The 20,491-nt window shown below is 48.1% G+C and overlaps 1 protein-coding gene and 2 non-coding genes across 4 annotated transcripts; all 3 read right to left on the bottom strand.

Annotated features, from left to right (window-relative positions):
* Nucleotides 1-3,868: 3,868 nt before the first annotated feature.
* LOC118630303 lies at nucleotides 3,869-3,979 on the bottom strand. The gene has a single exon (XR_004959553.1). It is a non-coding gene; the product is annotated as a U6 spliceosomal RNA (small nuclear RNA).
* Nucleotides 3,980-8,248: 4,269 nt separating this feature from the next.
* On the bottom strand, nucleotides 8,249-8,311 carry LOC118630337. The gene has a single exon (XR_004959580.1). It is a non-coding gene; the product is annotated as a U7 small nuclear RNA (small nuclear RNA).
* A 102-nt stretch (nucleotides 8,312-8,413) lies between these two features.
* Nucleotides 8,414-20,445, bottom strand: TRUB2 (TruB pseudouridine synthase family member 2). 2 transcript variants are annotated; one of them, XM_036262097.1, is made up of 8 exons: nucleotides 20,309-20,445; nucleotides 19,800-19,931; nucleotides 17,798-17,872; nucleotides 16,461-16,522; nucleotides 13,672-13,753; nucleotides 10,906-10,978; nucleotides 10,217-10,353; nucleotides 8,414-9,198 (listed from the first exon to the last, which is right to left on the bottom strand). In XM_036262097.1, the coding sequence occupies exons 1-8, from the start codon at nucleotides 20,415-20,417 to the stop codon at nucleotides 8,870-8,872; spliced, it is 999 nt and encodes a 332-aa protein (XP_036117990.1). In that variant the 5' UTR covers nucleotides 20,418-20,445; the 3' UTR covers nucleotides 8,414-8,869. The 2 variants fall into 2 exon arrangements, with proteins under 2 accessions (XP_036117990.1, XP_036117991.1); XM_036262098.1 differs by having other exon boundaries at nucleotides 19,800-19,978; nucleotides 20,309-20,368.
* Nucleotides 20,446-20,491: the final 46 nt, after the last annotated feature.

Genomic DNA, 20,491 nt, shown 5'->3' with positions numbered 1-20,491 from the left:
TTTCTCTCTCTCTCTCTTCCTCTCACTCCCTCCCACTCTATCTATACAAAAAGTGGAAAAATGTCCTCGGGTGAGGATAAAAAAAAAAAGAATTAGACTATTTGTCTGGCCAGTGTGGCTAAGTGGTTAGAGTGTCGACCGGCAGACCAAAGAGTCTCAGGTTCGAGTTCGGTCAAGGGCATGTACCTTGGTTACAATTCACCCCTGACCCTGGTCAGGGTCGTGCAGGAGGCAACTAGTCCATGTGTCCCTCTCACATCCATCTCTCTCTCTCTCTCTCTCTCTCCCTCCCGCTCCCTCTCCCTCTCCCTCTCTCTCTTCCACTCTATGTGAAGATAAATAGAAAAATACCCTCAGGTGAGGATTAAAAAAAAGAACAAGATTCCCTGGCCGGTTTGGCTCAGCGGTTAGAGTATTGGCCTGCGGTCCAGAGAGACCTGGGTTCGGTTCCCGCTAAGGGCATGTACCTCGGTTGCAGTTTATCCCCGGCCCTGGTTGGTTGTGCGGGTGGCAGCCACTTGATGTGTCCCTTTCACGTCGATGTTTCTCCCTCTCTCTCTCACTTCCTCTCTCTCCCTCCCACTGTATCTGAACAAAATATCAAAAAATGTCCTCGGGTGAGGATAAAAAAAAAAAGAAGAATTGACTGCTCTAGGGACCTCAAATAAACGGTATCACACAGTATTTGTTTTCTTACGACTGGTTTATTTCACTGAGTATGTCTTCAAGGCTTATCCATGTTGTAGTGTCTGTCAAAATTTCCTTCCTTTTTAATTCTTGAAGAATACTCCATCACATGGATAGACCACATTTAGCTCATCCATTCATCTATTGGTGGACACGGATTCCTTCCACCTTTTGGCTACTGTGAATTGATGGATCATAGGGTCATTCTACGTCTAATTTTTGAGAAAGGCCCTGCCATGCTGTTTTCTGTTCCTTTGCAGTTAAGATAAATTTAACAGCCTGTTTGTGTACTGATAAAAGTAATCGAGTAGAAAGGAGGAAACTGATGAAGCAAAAGATACGGATTGCCAGGTGGGTCACCTTGGGTCAGGAAAGCAGGTGGGCTCTCATGGACAATAGAGGGCTGGCCGTGGGGAGCAGCCTCAAGAGTTTATCCTTAGTTACAGGAGGAAGGAGACCTTATGGACCTGGATGCAGGTGTGGTGGTCAGTTAGACAGACATGAGCAGAGCAAGGACCACGGGCCAGAAATGGAAGGTCACCAGGGCAGAAAGCCCCGGGTGCCTAGCAACTGGGAAAACAAGGACCTCACACCCAGGGTAACCTTTCCTCCCCTAACATATCATTGGTCATATGGTTTAGACCCCCTGACCTTTCATATCTCGGGTCATGTGGTTTGGACCCTCCCCTGGAATGTTGCCAGTCATGCTGGTTAGAACCCTTTAGAGGGGGTCAGGGCCCCTGCCTCCTCCTCACTGCCGCCTGGCCCCCTAGCCTGGGCAAACGTGGAAACTTTGGGTTTGCTGATGAAGTTGCTGGTGTTCCTAAGAGCATGTTTGGTGCACAGAAAGAATTATTTGCACTTTCTTTGGCTTTAAAAAGTCTTTCTTGAAATAATCAACCCAATGGTTTAACTGAAATTTTATTTTATTTATTTATTTTTTGGTACGTGCCCCTAGTGGGAACTGAACCCAGGACTCTCTGGTCCGCAGGTCGACACTCCAAACACTGAGCCAAACCGGCCAGGGTTTAACTTAAATTTTAAAGCTCAACTTACAAATCTCAAGTTGCTTACACATTTGCACAATTTAACAATCATTGTTCATTTCTAACCTTTTCAGGCTTCAGAGCACCTACTAAGGAAAACACCTCACCATCTCAAGGGACTTGGAGTGGTTTTCCCAGCAGAATGAGGCCGCCTACTGACTGACTATTTTGGCCATAACTCAGGGGTACCCCAGCCCTGCCCCAATCCTGAGATCATGATAGGCCACTCTGACCTCTTTTATAACCTGTGTCAATAAGGACTCCAGATGAGGTGATGTTGTTACTGGAAAGAGGCCCTGGCCCTTGGTGGGTCTGCCTAGGACCAGATGGTAGTGTGTGGGTTCTTGACTTACCGCAAGAAGAATTGCACAACACGAGTCTAGGTGAATTTCAGAGGATGTTTAATAAAGCTGGGGACAGGGAAACAAGGAAGGGCCTAGGATAACAGGAAAGGGGGTAGTTGGGGAAATGAGCCTAGGCTGGGCTGCTTTGGCTAAGAAGTCAGAGAAGGGGGGGCCTTGGGGACAGGTTCAGGGGTTTTACCCAAGACAAACTGCTGCTACCCATTGCTGTCCTGGTTACAAGCCTCATGGGGTCTGTTAGAGTCTAGGAGATGCGGGCCTGTAGGGGACAGAAAGTGAAGGCTTGCTCCCGGGAGGGACAGCTCACCCTGGGACCTTGTTTTGAGGGTTTTTTTTTTTAATTAAAAAAATTTTTTTTCCTTTATTGATTTTAGAGAGAGAGGGAGAGAGAGAGAAACATTGATGAGAGAGAACATTGATTGGCCATCTCCTGCATGCCCCCCACTGGGGATCAGGCCCACAACCTGGGCATGTGCCCTGACCAGGAGTTGAACCAGCGACCTCTTGGTGCGTGGGTTGACTCTCAACCACTGAGCCACACCTGCTGGGCTTGAGAGGTTTTAAAGGCTGGGCATTTAGGGGAGGTCTTAGGGAAGGATCTCAATAGAATATTCATCGGTTTTATGTTGATGTACCAAAATGAGATTTATTCTCTTAACTTTATCTGTCCTTAGGTGTGGTTGGTTGGCAAATGGCACTGACTGAATTTCTGTTACCTATATCTCCCCGAGTAGGGTGATTTAAGCTATTTACCTTCTGGTCTGTGAGGAAAAGTGCAAACCCTTTACTCTTCTTTTTTTTAGTGGAAAGGAGGAAGGGAGGGAGGGAGAAACATCAATGTGAGAGAGTCACATTGATTGATTGCCTCCCACATGGAGGTGCAGGACAGCAAACCTGCAACCCAGGTATGTGCCCTTGACCCGGGAGTTGAACCCTCAGCCTCCCGGCCTGCAGGTGGACGCTCTAACTGCTGAGCCAAACCAGCCAGGAAAAGTGTCCTTGGTTTAGGGAAGATAGGATTTACTAGAGGACTGCAAACTGCTGTTAACTGTCTCAGTTTCCCTCTTCCTGGCTTACTAGCCTGTCTCCGTGTGACTGCCGATGTAGCCTGGGTCCAGTTACCTAATTTTTCTAATTGAGATTTGCCAACCCCTCTGCCCCACCCAGTTTCCTCACCTTTGGATTGGATCCCACTAACCCAAGTATTGCTTGATTTTATTCTGAATTATCTACATGCAGAAATACATATTTCCATATGTTTTCTAACAAGGCCACGATTCTGAGATAGGATTTGATTATGCCTATCTCCCTGGCTCCGAGGTCTCAATGGGAAAATCTCATTCAGAACATAACCAAGACATAGTTGGGCTGGGCTTAGGTTCCACCAAGGTCAAGATAGGCAGGTCACGTTAAAGGAGATTAAGAGCATGGGCTCTGGAGCCAGACTACCCAGTTCAGATCTACCCTTGACAGGCTGTGAGGTCCAGGCAAGTACTACGTTTTTGTGTTTTGTTTTGTTTTGTTTATCCTCACCCAAGGACATTTTTCCTTTTTTTTTTTCAGATAGAGCTGGAGGGAGAGAGAGAGAGAGAAACATCGATGTGAAGGGACACATCGAGTGGTCGCCACCCGCACGACCAACCAGGGCCGGGGACAAACTGCAACCGAGGTACATGCCCTTAGCGGGAACTGAACCCGGGTCTCTCTGTACCGCAGGCCGACGCTCCAACCGCTGAGCCAAACTTGCCAGGGCTGTGTTTTTTTTTTTTTTTTTTTAATATGGAAAGCTTCATGAATTTGCATGTCATCCTCACGCAGGGGCCATGCTAATCTTCTCTGTATCGTTCCAATTTCTTTTATTATATGTGCTGCTGAAGCAAGCACGGTATTCCCTCCTTAGTAGTGCCTCAGTTTCCCTATCTGTAAAATGGGGATTAAATTCCCTGGGAATTCTGGGGAGGGACGGGCGGTGTAAGGGGTGGTAGCGGAAGTCTGGAGGTCTGAACGAGAAGGGGTGGCTGCGCTGGGCACTGAAGGGGCTTGAGTGGGCACAGGCAGAACAGCTACCTGCTCACGGCTCAGCCCAGCCACAGGTTCGGGTGACCCTCACGTGGCGAGGACAGGTCTGAACTCACCTCAGAAGGCATGCCGGATAAACTGATGTCCTGAGCAGCTACCTGCTCGGAAATCATGGAGGGGGCAGGCCCTAGGAGACGGAGATGTTCTCTGCTGGGCAGGACGTCTCCTCCTAGCGGTTCTCCTTACCATACACGGGGAGAATCATAGGAGTTCCACACCAGGTGGTCATGGGAGCAGCTGAGATGTCGAATGTAAAGCTCTTAGCACAGAGCTTGGCACATCGAAAGTCCTCAGTAAATGACAGCTGCTGCTATTAATTAATTTATTTATTTATTATCCTTACCCATTTTTCCATTTTTTGTTCAGATAGAGTGGGAGAGAGAGAGAGAGAAAAACATCAATGTGAGAGAAACACATTGAGTGGCTGCCACCCACACAATCCCAACTGGAGCAGGGGACAAACTGCAACTGAGGCACGTGCCCTTAGCGGAAACTGAACCCGGGTCTCTCTGTACCGCAGGCTGACGCTCCAACCGCTGAGCCAAACCAGCCAGGGAAACAGCTGCTGTTATTAATATCACTGTCATTGTCTTCCCTTCAGGTCACCTGGCCTGCTGACCACAAACCTGCCCAGGCTCTGGGCTGAGCCCTGGGCACGATTTACAGTGATGGCATCAGTCCAGTCTTTCAAAAAAAAAAAAAAAAGAGTGTAGCAGCTATTTCTACCTTCTGTTGAAGTTATCAGGGTAAGTGGCACAGGCCCAAGGAGAAGGGCCACTCCAAAGGAACAAACACTGAACACACTGGCTCTTAACCCTGGGAGGTTCAGTGAAATGCACACATGACCAAAGCGGGGTTGAGCTCTTCCACCCAGAGTCCTGGCTCCCGGCGGCGGCTGGCCTTCCTCAGAGAGAGCCCTGTGTCTCGGGCCACCCCACAGGGTCTGGAGGAAGGAGCGACACACCTGATGGACGGCCAGGGAGAAATGGCCACGCTCTGTTGTTAAGGAAAAGAAGCCATCTGTCACTGTGTATAGTTCCACTTTGTCACAAAAATTTACCATTTGGGTTCATTCAACACACATATACTAAACACATATCCAAGTAAAAGAAAAACTGTTTCCTCTCTGCACACAATATTTCTGACAGCTAACGTGCAGAGTTTTCCATACCAAGCAATTCCACAGTTCTTGGTGGACCCGGGTGGGTGTCCCACAGTTTAACTGGAATCCTACACTGCCTGGAGTTGACATAGATCCCACAGGTTAAGGCTCAGATGCTAATCACGAGTCCCCAGCTGTCACCTGTACTGCTGACCAACTGGCAATAAATCAGGAGTTCCCACAATACCCTCCTTAAGTTTGATCATGTGCTTAAACAGTTCACAGATGTCAGAGAAAGACTTTTGTTTACCATTTTATTATAAAGGATGCAGCTCAGGAGCAGGCAAATGGAAGACTCACAGGGCGAGGTAAGGGGAGGGCGCGGAGCCTCCATGCTCTCTCCAGCTGTGCCACCCTCCCAGCACCTGGACATGTGCACTGAGCCAGAAGCTCTCTGATCCCCATCAGTTAGGTTTCTGAGTCCCAGTCCAGTCCAACTGAGTCAGAATCCAAGAGTTTGGGTTAGAATCTGGATTCTCACCGGGCTGGTGTGGCTCAGTGGTTGAGCGTTGACCCATGCACCAAGAGGTCGTGGGTTCGACTCCTAGTCAGGGCACATGCCCAGGTTGTGGGTCAAATCTCCAGTGGGGAGCATGCAGGAGGCAGCCAATTGATGTTCTCTCTCATCAATGTTTCTATCTCTCTCTCCCTCTCCCCTCCTCTCTCTAAAATCAATTAAAAAAAATTTTTTTAAAGAATCTGGATTCTCAAAGATCTCTCCAGGTAATATTTATCTGTTTGTTTGTTTATTTATTTATCTTGATTGATATTAGAGAGAGAAAGGGAGAGGGAGGGAGAGAGCGATAGAAACATCGATGAGAGAGAACATTGATTGGCCGCCTCCTGCATGCCTTGCACTGGGGATCAGGCCCACAACCTGGGCATCTGCCCCGACCAGGAATCGAACCAGCGACCTCTTGGTGCATGGGTCTACGCTCAACCACTGAGCCACATCTGCCAGGCTAATCTCTTTTTTTTTTTATCCTCACCCAAGGACATTTTTGGATTTATCTTCAGATAGAGCGGGAGGGAGAGAGAGAGTAAGAGAGAGAAAAACATCGATGTGAGAGACACACATCAATTGGTTGCCTCCTGCATGCACCTTGACTGACCAGGGCTGGGGATTGAACCTGCAAAACAGGTATGTGCACTTGCCTGGGAATTGAACCCAAGACCTCTGGTGCATGGGCCAACACTCTAACCACTGAGCCACGCTGGGCAGGGCCCACATTACATTTAGTTGCCATGTCTCTTTAGGCTCTTCTTGGCTATGGTAATTTCTCAGACTTCACTGCTTAGACCACCTTGACAGTTTTCAGGAGTACTCATCAGGTATTTTGTAGGATGCCCCACTACCAGAATCTGATGTTTTTCTCATGATAAGACTGAGGTTACCAGTTATTGGGAGCAAGATCTCAGCGGTAAAGGGCCATTTTCATCACATCAAGAGTGTACTAGAAATAGACTCAGAGACATAGAAAGGAATATGATTCAGACTGACAGACTTCAGATCAGGGGGGCGAGTGGGATGGATGAGATAAACCAAAGAACTTATATGCATGTATGCATAACCAATAGACATAGACAACAATGCTGGGGGGAGGGGGCGGGATGGGGAGGAGGGTGTCTAAGGAGAAAAAAGGAGAAACATCTGTAACAAAAATAAATTAATAAAAATTGAAAAATAAAATTAAAATTAAAATAAAACCACCAGGCAAAAGTAATTAAAAAAAGAGAGTACAGCCCTGGCCAGTTTGGCTCAGCGGTTAGAGTGTCGGCCTGCGGTCCTGAGAGACCCAGGTTCGGTTCCCGCTAAGGGCACGTACCTCGGTTGCAGTTTGTCCCCGGCCCTGGTCGGTTGTGCGGGTGGCAGCCACTCGATGTGTCCCTTTCACGTCGATGTTTCTCTCTCTCTCTCTCTCTCTCCCTCCCACTCTACCTGAACAAAAAATGGAAAAATGTCCTCAGGTGAGGAAAAAAAAAAAAAAAAGAGAGAGTACATACTAGCAACATGACTTACCACTGTTGATGTCGACCCTGATCACCTGGCTGAGATAGTGTCTGTCCGTTTCCCAACTGATTTTTATGCCAGAGGAACAAAACACCAGGGAGGGAAGGCCTCCGACCCTATCTGTGACAGCCCTTTAAGGTCCCTGTTCAGAAGTGCAGCCATGGCAAGCAGACAGCTCACACAGACAGCATCTTATGTGCCAGCACCTGACCATGACTTCATTTGTCCCCACAACAACCCCGAGAGGTGGGGAGGTGGCCAAACCGTCTCGCTGGGCTCCTGCGGCCTCACAGCCAGGGGCCGTCTCCTCTCAGCACTGCTCTGAGCTGTGGGCTGCCCGAGTGAAGGTGAGGGAGCCCTGGTGACTGGGGTCTCCTCTCCCACCGTGACAGCAGGGACAGGAGACATGCAGTGCTCCCCCTCAGGGTCTAAACCAGAGCCCTCGCTAGAGGCCTACTTGCTAGTCTGAGTGTTCTGAGTGGGAAACAGCCACATGCCTAAAGGTTCAGACAACCAGGCCAAACAAAAACGTGCACAGGGGCCAAGGTGTTAAAGCAAGAAATAAAATTGGCAAAAAACAAATGGCTAAAAAAATGGGGGGTAGGGTGATTTTCTTGATGGTATTAGAATAGATCCTCTTGACCCTGTATATGCCGTATTTATTTAACCAGTCCCTTACAGATGGATGGTAATCACATTCCCCTTTGTAACTATTACAATGTACCCATGTATCAATGTATCTATAACCTTCTGCAACCTATGCTAGAAGATAGATTCCTGAAATCGGAACTGCTGAGTCATAAGGCAGTAGTTTACATTTTGATACATACTACCAAATTACTCCTAAAAGCTTACAGTTGCATGTTCCCACCAACAGTATAGATTGCCCATTTTCTTTTTTTAGGGCCTTCTGGCAAAAACCAGAAGACCTATAAGACAAATTCAAAAAGAGCTGTAAGCACTTCTTCTGTTTTTGTTTTTGTTTTTTAGGTATGTTTTTATTGACTTTAGAGAGAAAGGAAGGGAGAGGCAGAAAAAGATAAACATCGATCGTCTCCTCCCCACACACACACCAGGAACTGGCCAGGAATCAAACTGACAACGACTCAGTTCAAGGGATGATGCTCAACCAGCTGAGCCACTCTGGCTGGGCTGGATGTTATCTTCTTATTACTTTTCAAAGGCAAGGAAAAGCCATCTCATTTTTATCTGCATGTCTTTCATTATTAGGAAGGTTGAGCATCATCATCTGGCCATTTGGATTTCTTCTTATGTATATATACAATTCAAGTCATTTGCCCAATTTTCTGGTTTTTATAAGAGTTCTTTATATAGTATGGATATTAGTTCTTCATTAAACACACTGCAAATATTTTTACCAGTCTGTCATCATGTGAAGTTTGTCCTTTTCAGTTGGGTCAAGTCTTTTCTCTTACAGCTTCAAAGTTTCAGGCCACATGTAGTAAAGTTCCCCCTACTTTCTGCAGAGTTGTCCATTCCAGCCCATGAACAACTCTGATCTTTATCCACCTGCTGCTCCACCAGCTGTCCAGCCTTTCGAGGCAGAGCTTGGCTCCTCACTGTCCCACTGCCAGGCTGGACAATGCTGGGTGCCCAGCCCCTGCCTCAAGTTCTTTTCCAGCTCCGCTGCCACCCGGGGGGCTGCAGCCTGAATGGCATCCTGAATGCTGTATAGGTCCCAATGCGTCCTCAGGAGGGCATCGTCGAGGGTGAAGAAGCCATCACGTGTCCGCCGAACTTGGGAGCAGACAGCAGTGGTCTTCAGCTCCAGGCCAATCTCATGCACCAGCCTCCGCAGCTGCTTCTGCGTCTCATGCATGCACCGCACCTCTGCCAGGGACATGCAGTGAGATACAATGGTCAGGAGCACAGCCTCTGGTGTCGCTGATCTAGATCCATACCCCTTGGTACCTCCTGGCTGTAAGACAACCTTAGCAAAACACCTTCCTTTCCAGGGCTTTGCTATTCAAAGTGTAGCCTGAGGGCTGCCTTGCGGGTGCTATAGGAAAGGCTGTTGGACTACCTCAGGCCCCACCCAGACCTGCTGAGTCAAAATTTGCCTTGTAAGAAGACCCTAGGTGATGTGTGGGCAGGTTAAAGTCAAAGCAATACAATAAGACTTGGTTTGCTCATCTATAAAATGGGAGGTTGTGAGGAGTCCAAGGGATAATTTATAGTCTAAGATGCTCAGCATGGTGAGTCTTGGTCAGTGCACAAGAAACGAAGCCCTCTCATTAATATGATCAACGGAGAAGAAAGCAGCGAGGGGCGGGGGGCTGGGTTGGGTGGGACAAGGAGAAGTGACAATGCTGTCTGATGGCCCTTGAAGCACTGGGTGGTTCTAAAAGTGAGCCACTAGCCCTGGCCAGTTTGGCTCAGTGGTTAGAGCGTCGGCCTGTGGTCCAGAGAGATCCGGGTTCGGTTCCTGCTAAGGGCACGTACCTCGGGTGCAGTTTGTCCCCGGCCCTGGTTGGGTCGTGCGGGTGGCAACCACTCGATGTGTCCCTTTCACATCAATGTTTCTCTCTCTCTCCCCTTCCCACTCTATCTGAACAAAAAAAAAAAATAAAATAAAAAATAAATAAATAAATAAATAAAAGTGAGCCACTAAACAGAACCTTAGCTTGTTAAGTAATGGCTTCGAAGGGTGACTCGGCAGGAGATAGGACAGCATCTGTTCTGCGTGCCTAGGATCAGCCAGCCCAGGGCTGGGAGGGAAGTGTGTCCCTGCTGCCTCAACCAGCAGAGGTGGGAGTTGGCATGCGCTGGCCTCTGCAAGGGCATTCCACAGTGACTCTCCAAACCCAGGAGTCCTGTCTCCCTGCTCCAACTTCCTGGGACAACTTACCTAAGAGAAATTCTGGAGGTGCAAAGTGGAGGCATCGGATGCCAGTTACCAGCATCGGGGACTTGTTCATGGGCCGGACCGAGCCTCTCACGGCCATCTCATAGGCCTCCTGGGTCTGCAGGTCAAGGTTGGAGTACCTGGGGATCAGGAGGCAGGTAGACTGGGTGGCTGGAATGGTGTGGGGGGGCTGGGCTTAACCCTGGCCCTGCCCACTCCTGCAAGATGCCTTTCCTGAAGCTCCTCATTCTCTCTCCATCTCCCCTTCCCCTCCAGGGGCCTGTTAAGCAGCTGTTTTTCTCTTGTCCTCTAATCCGTAAGCGCAGCCTGCCCTCCCCTGCACACTGTCCCCGTCTTCAACATCACACGTACGCTGACCGCGCCTGCCCCTGGCTCTGCGCTATAAGGATGCGGGCCCCTGGCTTTTCTCTCCTTTAGATCATACACCCCCTAGGAGGGCAGCCGTTCCGTGCCCCTCAGCTCCCCAAGGGCTGGCCTATGACCTGACACAGAAACACTTCCACACGCTGGGGAAGGAATAAATGGTTCAGGTCTGGTTTCAGGCTCTGAAAAGAAGATCCGTGGCATCGGCCCCCAGGGGGGTGGAAGGTATGGGAGCCCTGTGGGCACCTCTTGTTCCAGCACCTCCTTGAGGGCCCCTTTCAGAGAGGTGTGGGTCAGGCCCCACTTACGTCACCAGGGCCTTCTGATGGGAGCCTTGGATTAGGGCCAGGATTCGGTCCAGCTTCTCTCTGGTCACGTGGTCTGAAAAAGCCAGGGGATGGTCCGCACACAGGTGCCTTCTGAAGCTGGGAAACAACCAACTGACAGAATCCCTCCCCCCAAACCAGCCCCGTCCTCAGAATCTGAAGGGGACCCCAGAGTATCCTCTGGTCCCAGGCATCCCATTTGAGGGTTGAGAGACCTTTAAGAATCTTATGAAAGTTCAGGCCCCTCTTCTCAGAAAGATACGCATGAATGCAGCATTTTAAGGACATTTTCAAGGGGCTGTAAGACTCCAAATGTAAAACATTTTCTTCTGGAAACAAAGCTCAAAGTTATAATGTGACTTTGCTTATTATTCTGAGCCCAGCCTCCTGAGCCCCAGTCTAGGGTGTTTCATGCCAGGAACCCTAGGAGGGAGGGTACCATCTGCCCAAATGCAGAAACAGGTGGTAAAGTGGGAGTAGCTCTGCCTGCTGGTCTCACTGAGTGACTGTAGGGTAGGCAGCAGCAAAGCCTGGGGACACAAACCCTGCTCACAGGCTGCCCCTGCAGCCGAGCCAGGGCAGGTGCCAACTTACAGCTCCAAAGGTTAGGGAGCAGGTGTGGCGGCCGAAGGCTTGACAGCCTAGGCCTCGCTTCCCTTCTGCCTAGCTCCCCTTCTGCCTAGCTTCATTTGTGCTGTTGTCTTACCTGGCATGCACCTGGGAATGCCACTGACTCCTCCCCCATCATTTACAGCCAAGTCAACGGCTTCCTCCTCCAGGAAGCCCGTCCTGGAGCATGTTGCTTTTCCTCCTGGCTTCTGCCACTCTGCACCTGGGTCTCTTTCCCACTACTTAATTTTCTTTGGCTTTCGCATTATTTTTCAATTATGTAATTGATATATGAATGTTTTTTAAGAAATTTGGATCCGGCCATGGCCGGTGTGGCTCAATGGTTAGAGTGTCGGCCTGCACACTGAAGGGTCTAGGGTTCAATTCCAGTCAAGGGCACATACCTGGGTTGCAGGTTTAATCCTGGGCCCTGGTCGAGGTGTGTGCAGGAGACAACCAACTGATGTGTCTCTCTCACATTGACGTTTCTCTCTCCCTCTCTCTCTTTTCCTCCCTTCCTCTCTCTAAAAATAATCAATAGAAAAAATATCCTCAGGTGAGGATTAAAAAAAAAATTAAGATCTGCACCCTGGCTGGTGTGGCTCAGCTGGGTGGGTGTCATCCTGTGTTCTGAAAAGTTGCCATATAGATTCCCAGTCAGGGCACATGGCTAGGTTGTGGGCTCGACCCCAGGTAGGGGCATGCAGAAGGCAGCCAACTGATGTTTCACTCTCACATCAATGTTTCTCTCTCTCTCTCTCAAAAAAAAAAATCAATAGAAAATCTTTAAAAAAAAAAGAAAGAAAGAAAAATTCGGAGCCACATCAACAAACATCTCCCATTCTCCAAATTTTGGCTTTCTCCCTCCCAGAAGTGTTAACTTGGTAGTTGTCTTTTTTTTGCATTTATCTTCAGATAGAGCAGGAGGGAAAGAGGGAGGAAGAGAGAAAGAGAAACATCGATGTGAGAAAGACACATCGACCAGCTGCCACCCACATGACTCAACCAGGGCCGGGGACAAACTGCAACCAAGGTACGTGTCCTCATCGGGAACCGAACCCGGGTCTCTCTGGTCCACAGGCTGACACTCTAACTGCTAAGCCAAACTGGCCAGGGCGGTAGTTGTCTGTAGCCATGTTTTGATGCTGACACACCTACATATACAAATATACAGTGTTGCCTTGCCATCCTTTTAATCTTCTCCAGAAGATGTAGAAGTGTGTCTTTGTGTCTGTTCTCCTGGCAAGACTGAGTTCATTGAAATTGGGGACCCCATCTAATTTATCATATGTCCTTCCAGTGCCTGGAACATGATTGGTACTCAAAAACATATGCCAAATCTAACAAAATATATATGCCAAGTAAACAAATGCAATATATATGTATATGTATATATTTGAGAGAGAGAGGGAAACATCATTTTGTTGTTCCACTTATTTACGCATTCATTGGTTGATTCTTGTATGTGCACTGAAACTCTAACCAACTAGGCTACCTGGCCAGAGCAAATGCAATACCTTTTATTGAAAGTATTAAAACATGAGGAAAGTAAGAAGTAAAGAATGGGCCATCCATCCATCCATTCATTCATCCCCCATCCATCTATTCACCTATCCTCCATCCATCCATCCATCCATCCATTCATCTATCCATCTGTCCACCCACCCATCCCCCATCCTACCATTCATCCATCCTTCTAGTCCTCCCTATCCATAGTCCATCCATCCCCTATCCACCCACTCCATCTAACAAGCACCTCCCACATCCCAGACCCTGAGCTAGGTGTGATCACAGGAGTGAAATTAGTTTCAACTCTCATGGGTGACAGTCTGGTTGGGAGATGGATATTAAATAATCACTAATCATTAGCTGATTACTATTTTGAGAGTCCATCTAGTCCAAGTGTAGAGGCTAAAGAAGCTTCCCTGGGGAGGTGACATTTAAACCAGGTGAGGCAGCACAGAAGAGCACAGGGCATTCCTGGGAGACAGAACGATGTGTCCACAGCCTCCCCACAGGTAGCCCGCGCTCAGTGTGCCTCAAAGTAACGGGGGGGGGGGGGTGAGGAATCAGGGTAAGCAAATGCGGAGGGAGCCTCAGCTGCTCCTCTCACCGCCCTGGGCTCCCACGGGCTCTCACCATAGGTCGTCTTCTCCACCAGCCGCCCGTCCTCACAGAAGTCATCTGTGGCTTTGCCCAGGAGGCCTCGAACCGTGTAATCCTGAGGACAGGGAGGGGAAGATCCAGCTGTGCCCCTCCTCTAAGCCTCAGCACTGACGAGGGAGGTGCTAGACTGAGGCTGGGGGTCGGGGGCCCCCGGGTCTTCCTCCAGGGAGCTCAGGCACTCAGTCCCTGCTGCTGCTCCGCGGGAAGGACACTGGACTTTCCTATGACAGTCAGGACTGGCAGCCCGAAAAGGGTGCTGACGCACACAGTGCAAGCACCTCAGGCCTCCACACCTCTCCATTCCAGGCAAACCTGACAGTTTATCATGCCGGTCCCCTCCCAGCATGCCCTGTGGGCTTCTACCCACCCCCTCTAGGTATGATCTATGCAGCTGACCGCCTCTGCACAAATCAGAGTAATGACAATGACTACGATGATGGCAAAAGTGAACTGAATGAGCATTTACCACGTGCCAATGACTGTGCTACATGACACGTAGTCACTAATTTAACCTTCCAAGTGACCCTATACAGAAGAAGTCCTATTGTCCTTCCCACTTAAGAAATGAGGAAGTGGGGGCACACAAATGTAAAGTAATCCATCCAAGGCCCCAAAACTGGTAGAGGTAGAAGCTGCTTTTGGTTCCAGAATTTGTGCTCTTAACCATTAAAAACACGGACCCTTGCCCTGACCGGTTTGGTTCAGCAGTTAGAATGTCGGCCTGTGGACTGAAGAGTCACCAGTTCAATTCCAGTCAAGGGTTGGGGTCATGTGGGAAGCAACCAGTTGATGTGTTCCTCTCACATTGATGTCTCTCTCTCTCTCTCTCCCTCCCACTCTGAAAATAGATGGAAAAATATCGAGTGAGGATTAAAAAAAAACCAAAAACATGGACCCTCTAACATGACACCTCCCCACACGCCCGTGGTGCCAGACCCCACAGCCCCAGCCTGGACACAAGCTCCCTGATGCCTAGACAGTGATGTCCACTTCTGTCTTGGGGAGAGAATGAAGTGGTGTCATGATCAGGCTCTGGTGTCGGACAGATCCAGGTTCAAATTTCAACTCTGTCCCTTTCAGGCTACACGACCCTGAGCAAGCGACATCCTCTCTCTGAACTGTCTCATCTGTATAATGGGTTAACAACAGATCCCACTTTGCAGGGAAGTTATGAGATGCTCATGAGAGAATCCATGTACAGTGCTCAGCATAGAGCAGTCAGCTGTTACACCATTAATCCCAGCAGTCACTGTTACACCATTTTTAGTCTTCCATAGCACATAGCACATGACCATAAAAAATGCTTACTGATAAAGACAGCCTCTTTAATAAATGGTGTTGGGAAAATTGGACAGCTACATGCAAAGAAATGAAACTAGACCATCAACTTACACCAAACACAAAAATAAACTCAAAATGGATAGGACTTAAATGTGACCTGTGAATCCATAAAAATTCTAGAAGAAAATATAGGCAACAAAATTTCAAACATATGCAGCAGAATTTTCACTGATACATCACCTAAGGCAATAGAAACAAAGGAAAAAATGAACACATGGGACTACATCAAACTAAAAAGCTTCTTCACAGCAAAATAAACAACCATCAAAATGGAAAGGCAACCCACTGTATGGGAGAACATCACTGCCAATGATACATCAGATAAGGGGTTAATTTCCAAAATATATAGAGTACTCATACAACTCAACAAAAGGAAGATAAAGAACCCAATTAAAAAATGGGCAGAGGAGCTGAATAGACACCTCTCCAAACAGGACATACAAATGGCCAAGAGACATATGAAAAAATGCTCAACATCACTAATCATCAGAGAGATGCAAATTAAAACAACAATGAGGTATCATCTCACACCTGTCAGAATGGCCGCCATCAACAAATCCTCAAACAACAAGTGTTGGCGAGGGTGTGGAGAAAAGGGGACTCTAGTGCACTGCTGGTGGGAATGCAGACTGGTGCAGCCACTATGGAAAACAATATGGTGTTACCTCAAAAAATTAAAAATCGAACTTCCATTTGACCCAGTGATCCCGCTTCTAGGAATAGACCCTAAGAAGCCTGAGACACCAATCAGAAAGAATATATGTACCCCCATGTTCATAGCAGCACTATTTACAATAGCTAAGATCTGGAAACAGCCCAAGTGTCCATCAGTAGACGAATGGATAAAAAGCTGTGGTACATATACACAATGGAGTACTATGCAGCTGTAAGAAAGAAAGATCTCTTATCCTTTGAGACAACATGGAGGGACCTGGAAAGTATTATCCTAAGTGAAACAAGCCAAGCAGAAAAAGACAAATACCACATGATCTCACTTATGTATGGAATATAATGAATATAATAGTCTGAGGAATAGGGTAGACCCAGAAACATGGAAGTAGGGTACAGACTGACAACCCTCAGAAGAGGGCGTGGTGGGGGGGTGGGAAGAGATAAACCACAGAACTTATATGCATGTATGCATAACCAATGGACATAAACAACAAAGCCAGGGGACAGGGCGGGGAGGATGGAGAGGAGGGTGTCAATGGGGTAAAAAAGGAGAAACATCTGTAACAAAAATAAAATTTAAAAATAAATAAATAAATAAATCTACAGATTATATATATAAAAAAAAATGTTTACTGATGGCCTGGATGTTCCCAGTGGAATCCTCTCAGCTTCAGAATCCTGCCAGTGCCCCCCAGTGACCCTCAGGGAAGGGACCAGAGGATAAGCAAGCTGTCCCCAGCACCCTGTACCTTGGTGAGGTGAGCGTTGTACATGTCAGTGAGGAGACTGCATCCGTGTCCCACGCCGAGCACTGAAAGGCATCCAGTCTGATCTCACACCTGGCTCTCCCTTCCCATTGCCCTGGGACCCCAACTCCCACACCTGCCATCAGAATATTCCCACCTCCAATGCTGCTGAAGCCAGCAAAGGGGCAAGGAAAGCTTCTTCTACAGGGAGCAAGTGAGCTCCCTCCTACTGAATCCTCTGGGTATATATGAAAATACAGATTTCTGGGTCCCACCCATATGCACTGACTCTGACTTGTGATGAGGCGGGGGTCCTAGGATGCCTACCAAGCTCTCTAAAAGTTTCTTTCTTTTTTTTTAAGATTTTAAAAATTGATTCTTAGAGAGAAAGGGAGAGAGAGAGAAATATTGATGTGAGAACAAAACATGGATTGGCTGCCTCCCATATGCCCCCTACCAGGAACTGAATCAACAACCCAGGCATGTGCCCTGACCAGGAATTGAACCGGTGACCTCTCAGTGCACGGGATGACACCCAACCAACTGAGCCACAAGGGGCTCTCCAAGAGTTTCTGATATACTCAAAAGTAAGAGACCACTGGCTCAGTCACAGAAACCTGCACTTAAATCAGGGGTGGCTCTAAGGATGTCCTTTAACCTCTTTGGGCCTCAGGCTCCCCATCAGTAAACTGGGGATAAAAATATTGTCTGGTGCCTATAGTGTTGTGAAGACTGAGGCAATGCACTGAAAGCAGTCAGCACAAAGAAAGGGCCCCATAAAGGGGGCACTGTGCCACTCCCTGCCTTTTCCTGGCTGTTTCTCCCTCTGGCTGAAGGAGAGGATGATCCTCCATTCACTCCTGGGAGGAGCAGAGGATGAGATCATGTCTGCCTGTCAGTGACCCAGGAAGCAAGACAAGGAGACTATGACTGTAACAAATAGAAAATGTAGACACCACCTGACCCTTGGGACACAAATGGCTCATAGCTCAGGGTTTTGTGCCACATGCTTGGCTACCAGGGGCATTCTCTAGACATGTGACTCAAGACAAGTCACTTAATCTTGTGGAGCCTTACTTTTTTCATTCATAAAACCATATGGTATCTACCTAGTAAAGTTGTTATGGTAAATACACATATGGCTTTGTACCATGTCACATGCAGGGATCACTTGATAAAGGTGGGCAATTGTGACTCCCCCTTCCAAAAGCTGATCAGAGTTAGGGCAGGAATCAGGGGAGGGGAGCAGTGGTAGGAAATGGCTGTCTGGCTGGAAGTGGGATGGGTTCCTGGTACCCCCCAAGCCTATATCATTGCACCCCCAGGCTCACATCACCTACCAAGCACTCCAGACGCCTGGACATCCAGCCGGTGTCCCACGCCAACCTTTAGGCTGGTGAATGCTGGTCCACATACTAGAAAGAAACAAATGAGGTTCTTTTCCTCAACAAATGAGGATAGCTCTGGGCTGTGTGATGACCTCATTCCTAGAATGTAGCCTCACAGAGACCAGACCAGGATCAGGTTGGACTTTCGGGCTTCCCCACCATGGATTCTGGGGCCTAGAACCATTTTTTTCAGTTCCCTTGGCCCACAGAAAGGGCAACACAAGATGCTTGTTATTCTACCTGTCACCATTCCCTCAATGAGAGGCTTTGAGTGAAATGGGCATAACACTGAGAATCAAGATTATAGGGTATAACAATCAAGATTGTAGGGCATAACACTCAGAGTCAAGATTGAGAATCAAGCTCCTGCAGAAGAGGCCTGGCCACTCTCCCAGTGAGGAAATGGACTGTGAGCTCCTTAAGGCAGGGCCTGGGTCTGTCTGTGCACAGCTCTACCCTGGGGACCCAGAACTAACTAGCTGCTCATAAAATAACTACCGAGCCCTGGCCGGTTTGGCTCAGCGGTTAGAGCGTCGGCCTGCGGTCCGGAGAGACCCGGGTTCGGTTCCCGCTAAGGACAAGTACTTCGGTTGCAGTTTGTCCCCGGCCCTGGTTGGTCGTGCGGTGGCAGCCACTCGATGTGTCCCTTTCACATCGATGTTTCTCTCTCTCTGTCTCTTCCTCTCTCTCCCTCCCACTCTATCTGTACAAAAAAAAAAAAAAAATGGAAAAATGTCCTCGGGTGAGGATAAAAAAAAATAATAATAACTACCGAAAGAATGAAGCGTTCATCAAAATACATAAACTAAAATGTATGTAGTTTTTTAAAAATATCAATTATACCTCAATAAAGCTGTTAAAAAAAACACGCAATAAAGCTGTTAAAAAAAACACGGAGTGAATGCAGGAATAAACCAGAAGCATTTACACTTCTGTAGATCCAGAGGAATCTAGGGAGAGGAAATGAGGTGGTGAAAAGCCTACTGAATCCAGACTGTTACTTAATGTCAACACAAAGCCTCAGTTTCCTCATTTGTAAAATGAGAATAGGATTTACCTCATAGGATTGTGGTGAAGATTCAATGAGAAGGTATTTGGAAAAAGCTTAACACTGTATCTAGTACAAAGTAGATCCTTAATACATCATACTTGTTATTGTTATACTGTAGAGTCCCTGAGTATTACCATTGAAGGGGTTTAGAGGTTTTTGGTCAACCCTTGGGCCTCCCGATGTCTACCTCCTTAGGACTTCTACCTGAGGATCTCAATTCCCACCTGGAATCGCAGAATAGTAATGGAATCAGCAAACTCTAGTTCACAGGCCAAATCCTCAAGCTTGCTTTTATAATGGCCCATGAGTTAAAATGTTTTTCCATTTTATCCTCACCCGAGGACATTTTTTCATTTTTTGTTCAGTAGAGTGGGAGGGGAAGAGAGAGAGAGAAACATTGATGTGAAATGGACACATCAAGTGGCTGCCTCCCGCACGACCCAACCAGGGCTGGGGACAAACTGCAACCGAGGTAGGTGCCCTTAGCGGGAACCGAACCCGGGTCTCTCTGGACCGCAGGCCGACACTCTAACCACTAAGCCAAACCGGCTAGGGCTGTTTTTCCATTTTTTAAAGGTTCAAAAAAGCCAAGCGAATAATAATCTGGGACAATTATATAAAATTCACATGTCAGTCCATAAATAAAGTTTTATTGAAATACAGCCAGGCTCATTGCTTTACATGTTGCCTACAGCTGCTTTTGCACTATAATTGCAGAACTGGACCTCCAAAGCCTAAAGAATTTACTTTCTGGAAAATATGTATATTCCTTGTTAAATACTTCACCTCCACTGTAACCCTCCAAAGGTCTGGGACAGGAGTCTGAGCACTGACTGGGACACTGACTCTGGGCAGAGATTTCCTGGGAAGTGACACCCAGGCCCCAGCCTGAATGTGTCTTACCCAGAGGATGGTTGGTGAGGGTGGGCACACTGGTGGCTGTGAGGGTCAGCTCCTTCTCTTCGCTGCCTTCCACGGGGCCCAGCAGGAAGCGAACACGCTGTTCAGGGGCAGGAGGCTTCCTAGCATTGAGACCTGTGCATACACAGGTAAAGAACATCTTGTCAACTCTGTCCGAACACCTGGGAGAGAAGGATCAGGGAAGTATGGAGATGTAGGAGTCGAAGAGGGCCCACGGTGCAGCGAACAGAACAATAGTAGTTGGGAAACAAACAAATCCAAATCCTGACTATTACTTATTAACTGCTTATGGCAGTGGACTATCCTGAGTCCGTTTACCCATTTGAACACAAGGGAAAGTGAGGAGCAGCCGAGTTTGGAATACATGATTAGAAGGCCGCTCTGCCCTGCCGACTAGGTCACACGACTTTGTTTTTGCTAGTGGATCAGAAGCGGAAATGGATTCCCGGGAGAACGCGAGCGCAGTTGCAGGTCTGGCGAGAAGCACTCACCCTTCAGAAGCTGCAGCTCCACTGTGTCCCGCAGGTGCTTCCAGTTTAGCCCTGGGGGCTTGTAGGCCGCAAAGAGCCCGTGCAACCGCGCCAAGCCGGCGCACCCCATGTCGAAGCAGGCGGTCCAGGCTCCCGGCAAAGCTGGAGACCGGAAGTGCCGGACGGCCCCGCCCCCAAATATAG

This window comes from Molossus molossus, unplaced genomic scaffold (assembly GCF_014108415.1).
Source record: "Molossus molossus isolate mMolMol1 unplaced genomic scaffold, mMolMol1.p scaffold_m16_p_14, whole genome shotgun sequence".
NCBI classification, from domain to species: domain Eukaryota; kingdom Metazoa; phylum Chordata; class Mammalia; order Chiroptera; family Molossidae; genus Molossus; species Molossus molossus.
This window is presented reverse-complemented; position numbering and strand designations above follow the sequence as displayed.

What these genes read in the sequence shown, in the direction of transcription:
- TRUB2 (XM_036262097.1), bottom strand. Translation starts at nt 20,417, where the DNA reads ATGGGGTGCGCCGGCTTGGCGCGGTTGCACGGGCTCTTTGCGGCCTAC. An exon ending in CATCAGAAGGCCCTGGTGAC is followed by an intron (nt 10,354 to 10,905) that starts GTAAGTGGGGCC and finishes CCTGATCCCCAG; the next exon opens with GTACTCCAACCTTGACCTGC. An exon ending in ACCTCCAGAATTTCTCTTAG is followed by an intron (nt 9,199 to 10,216) that starts GTAAGTTGTCCC and finishes TGTCCCTGGCAG; the next exon opens with AGGTGCGGTGCATGCATGAG.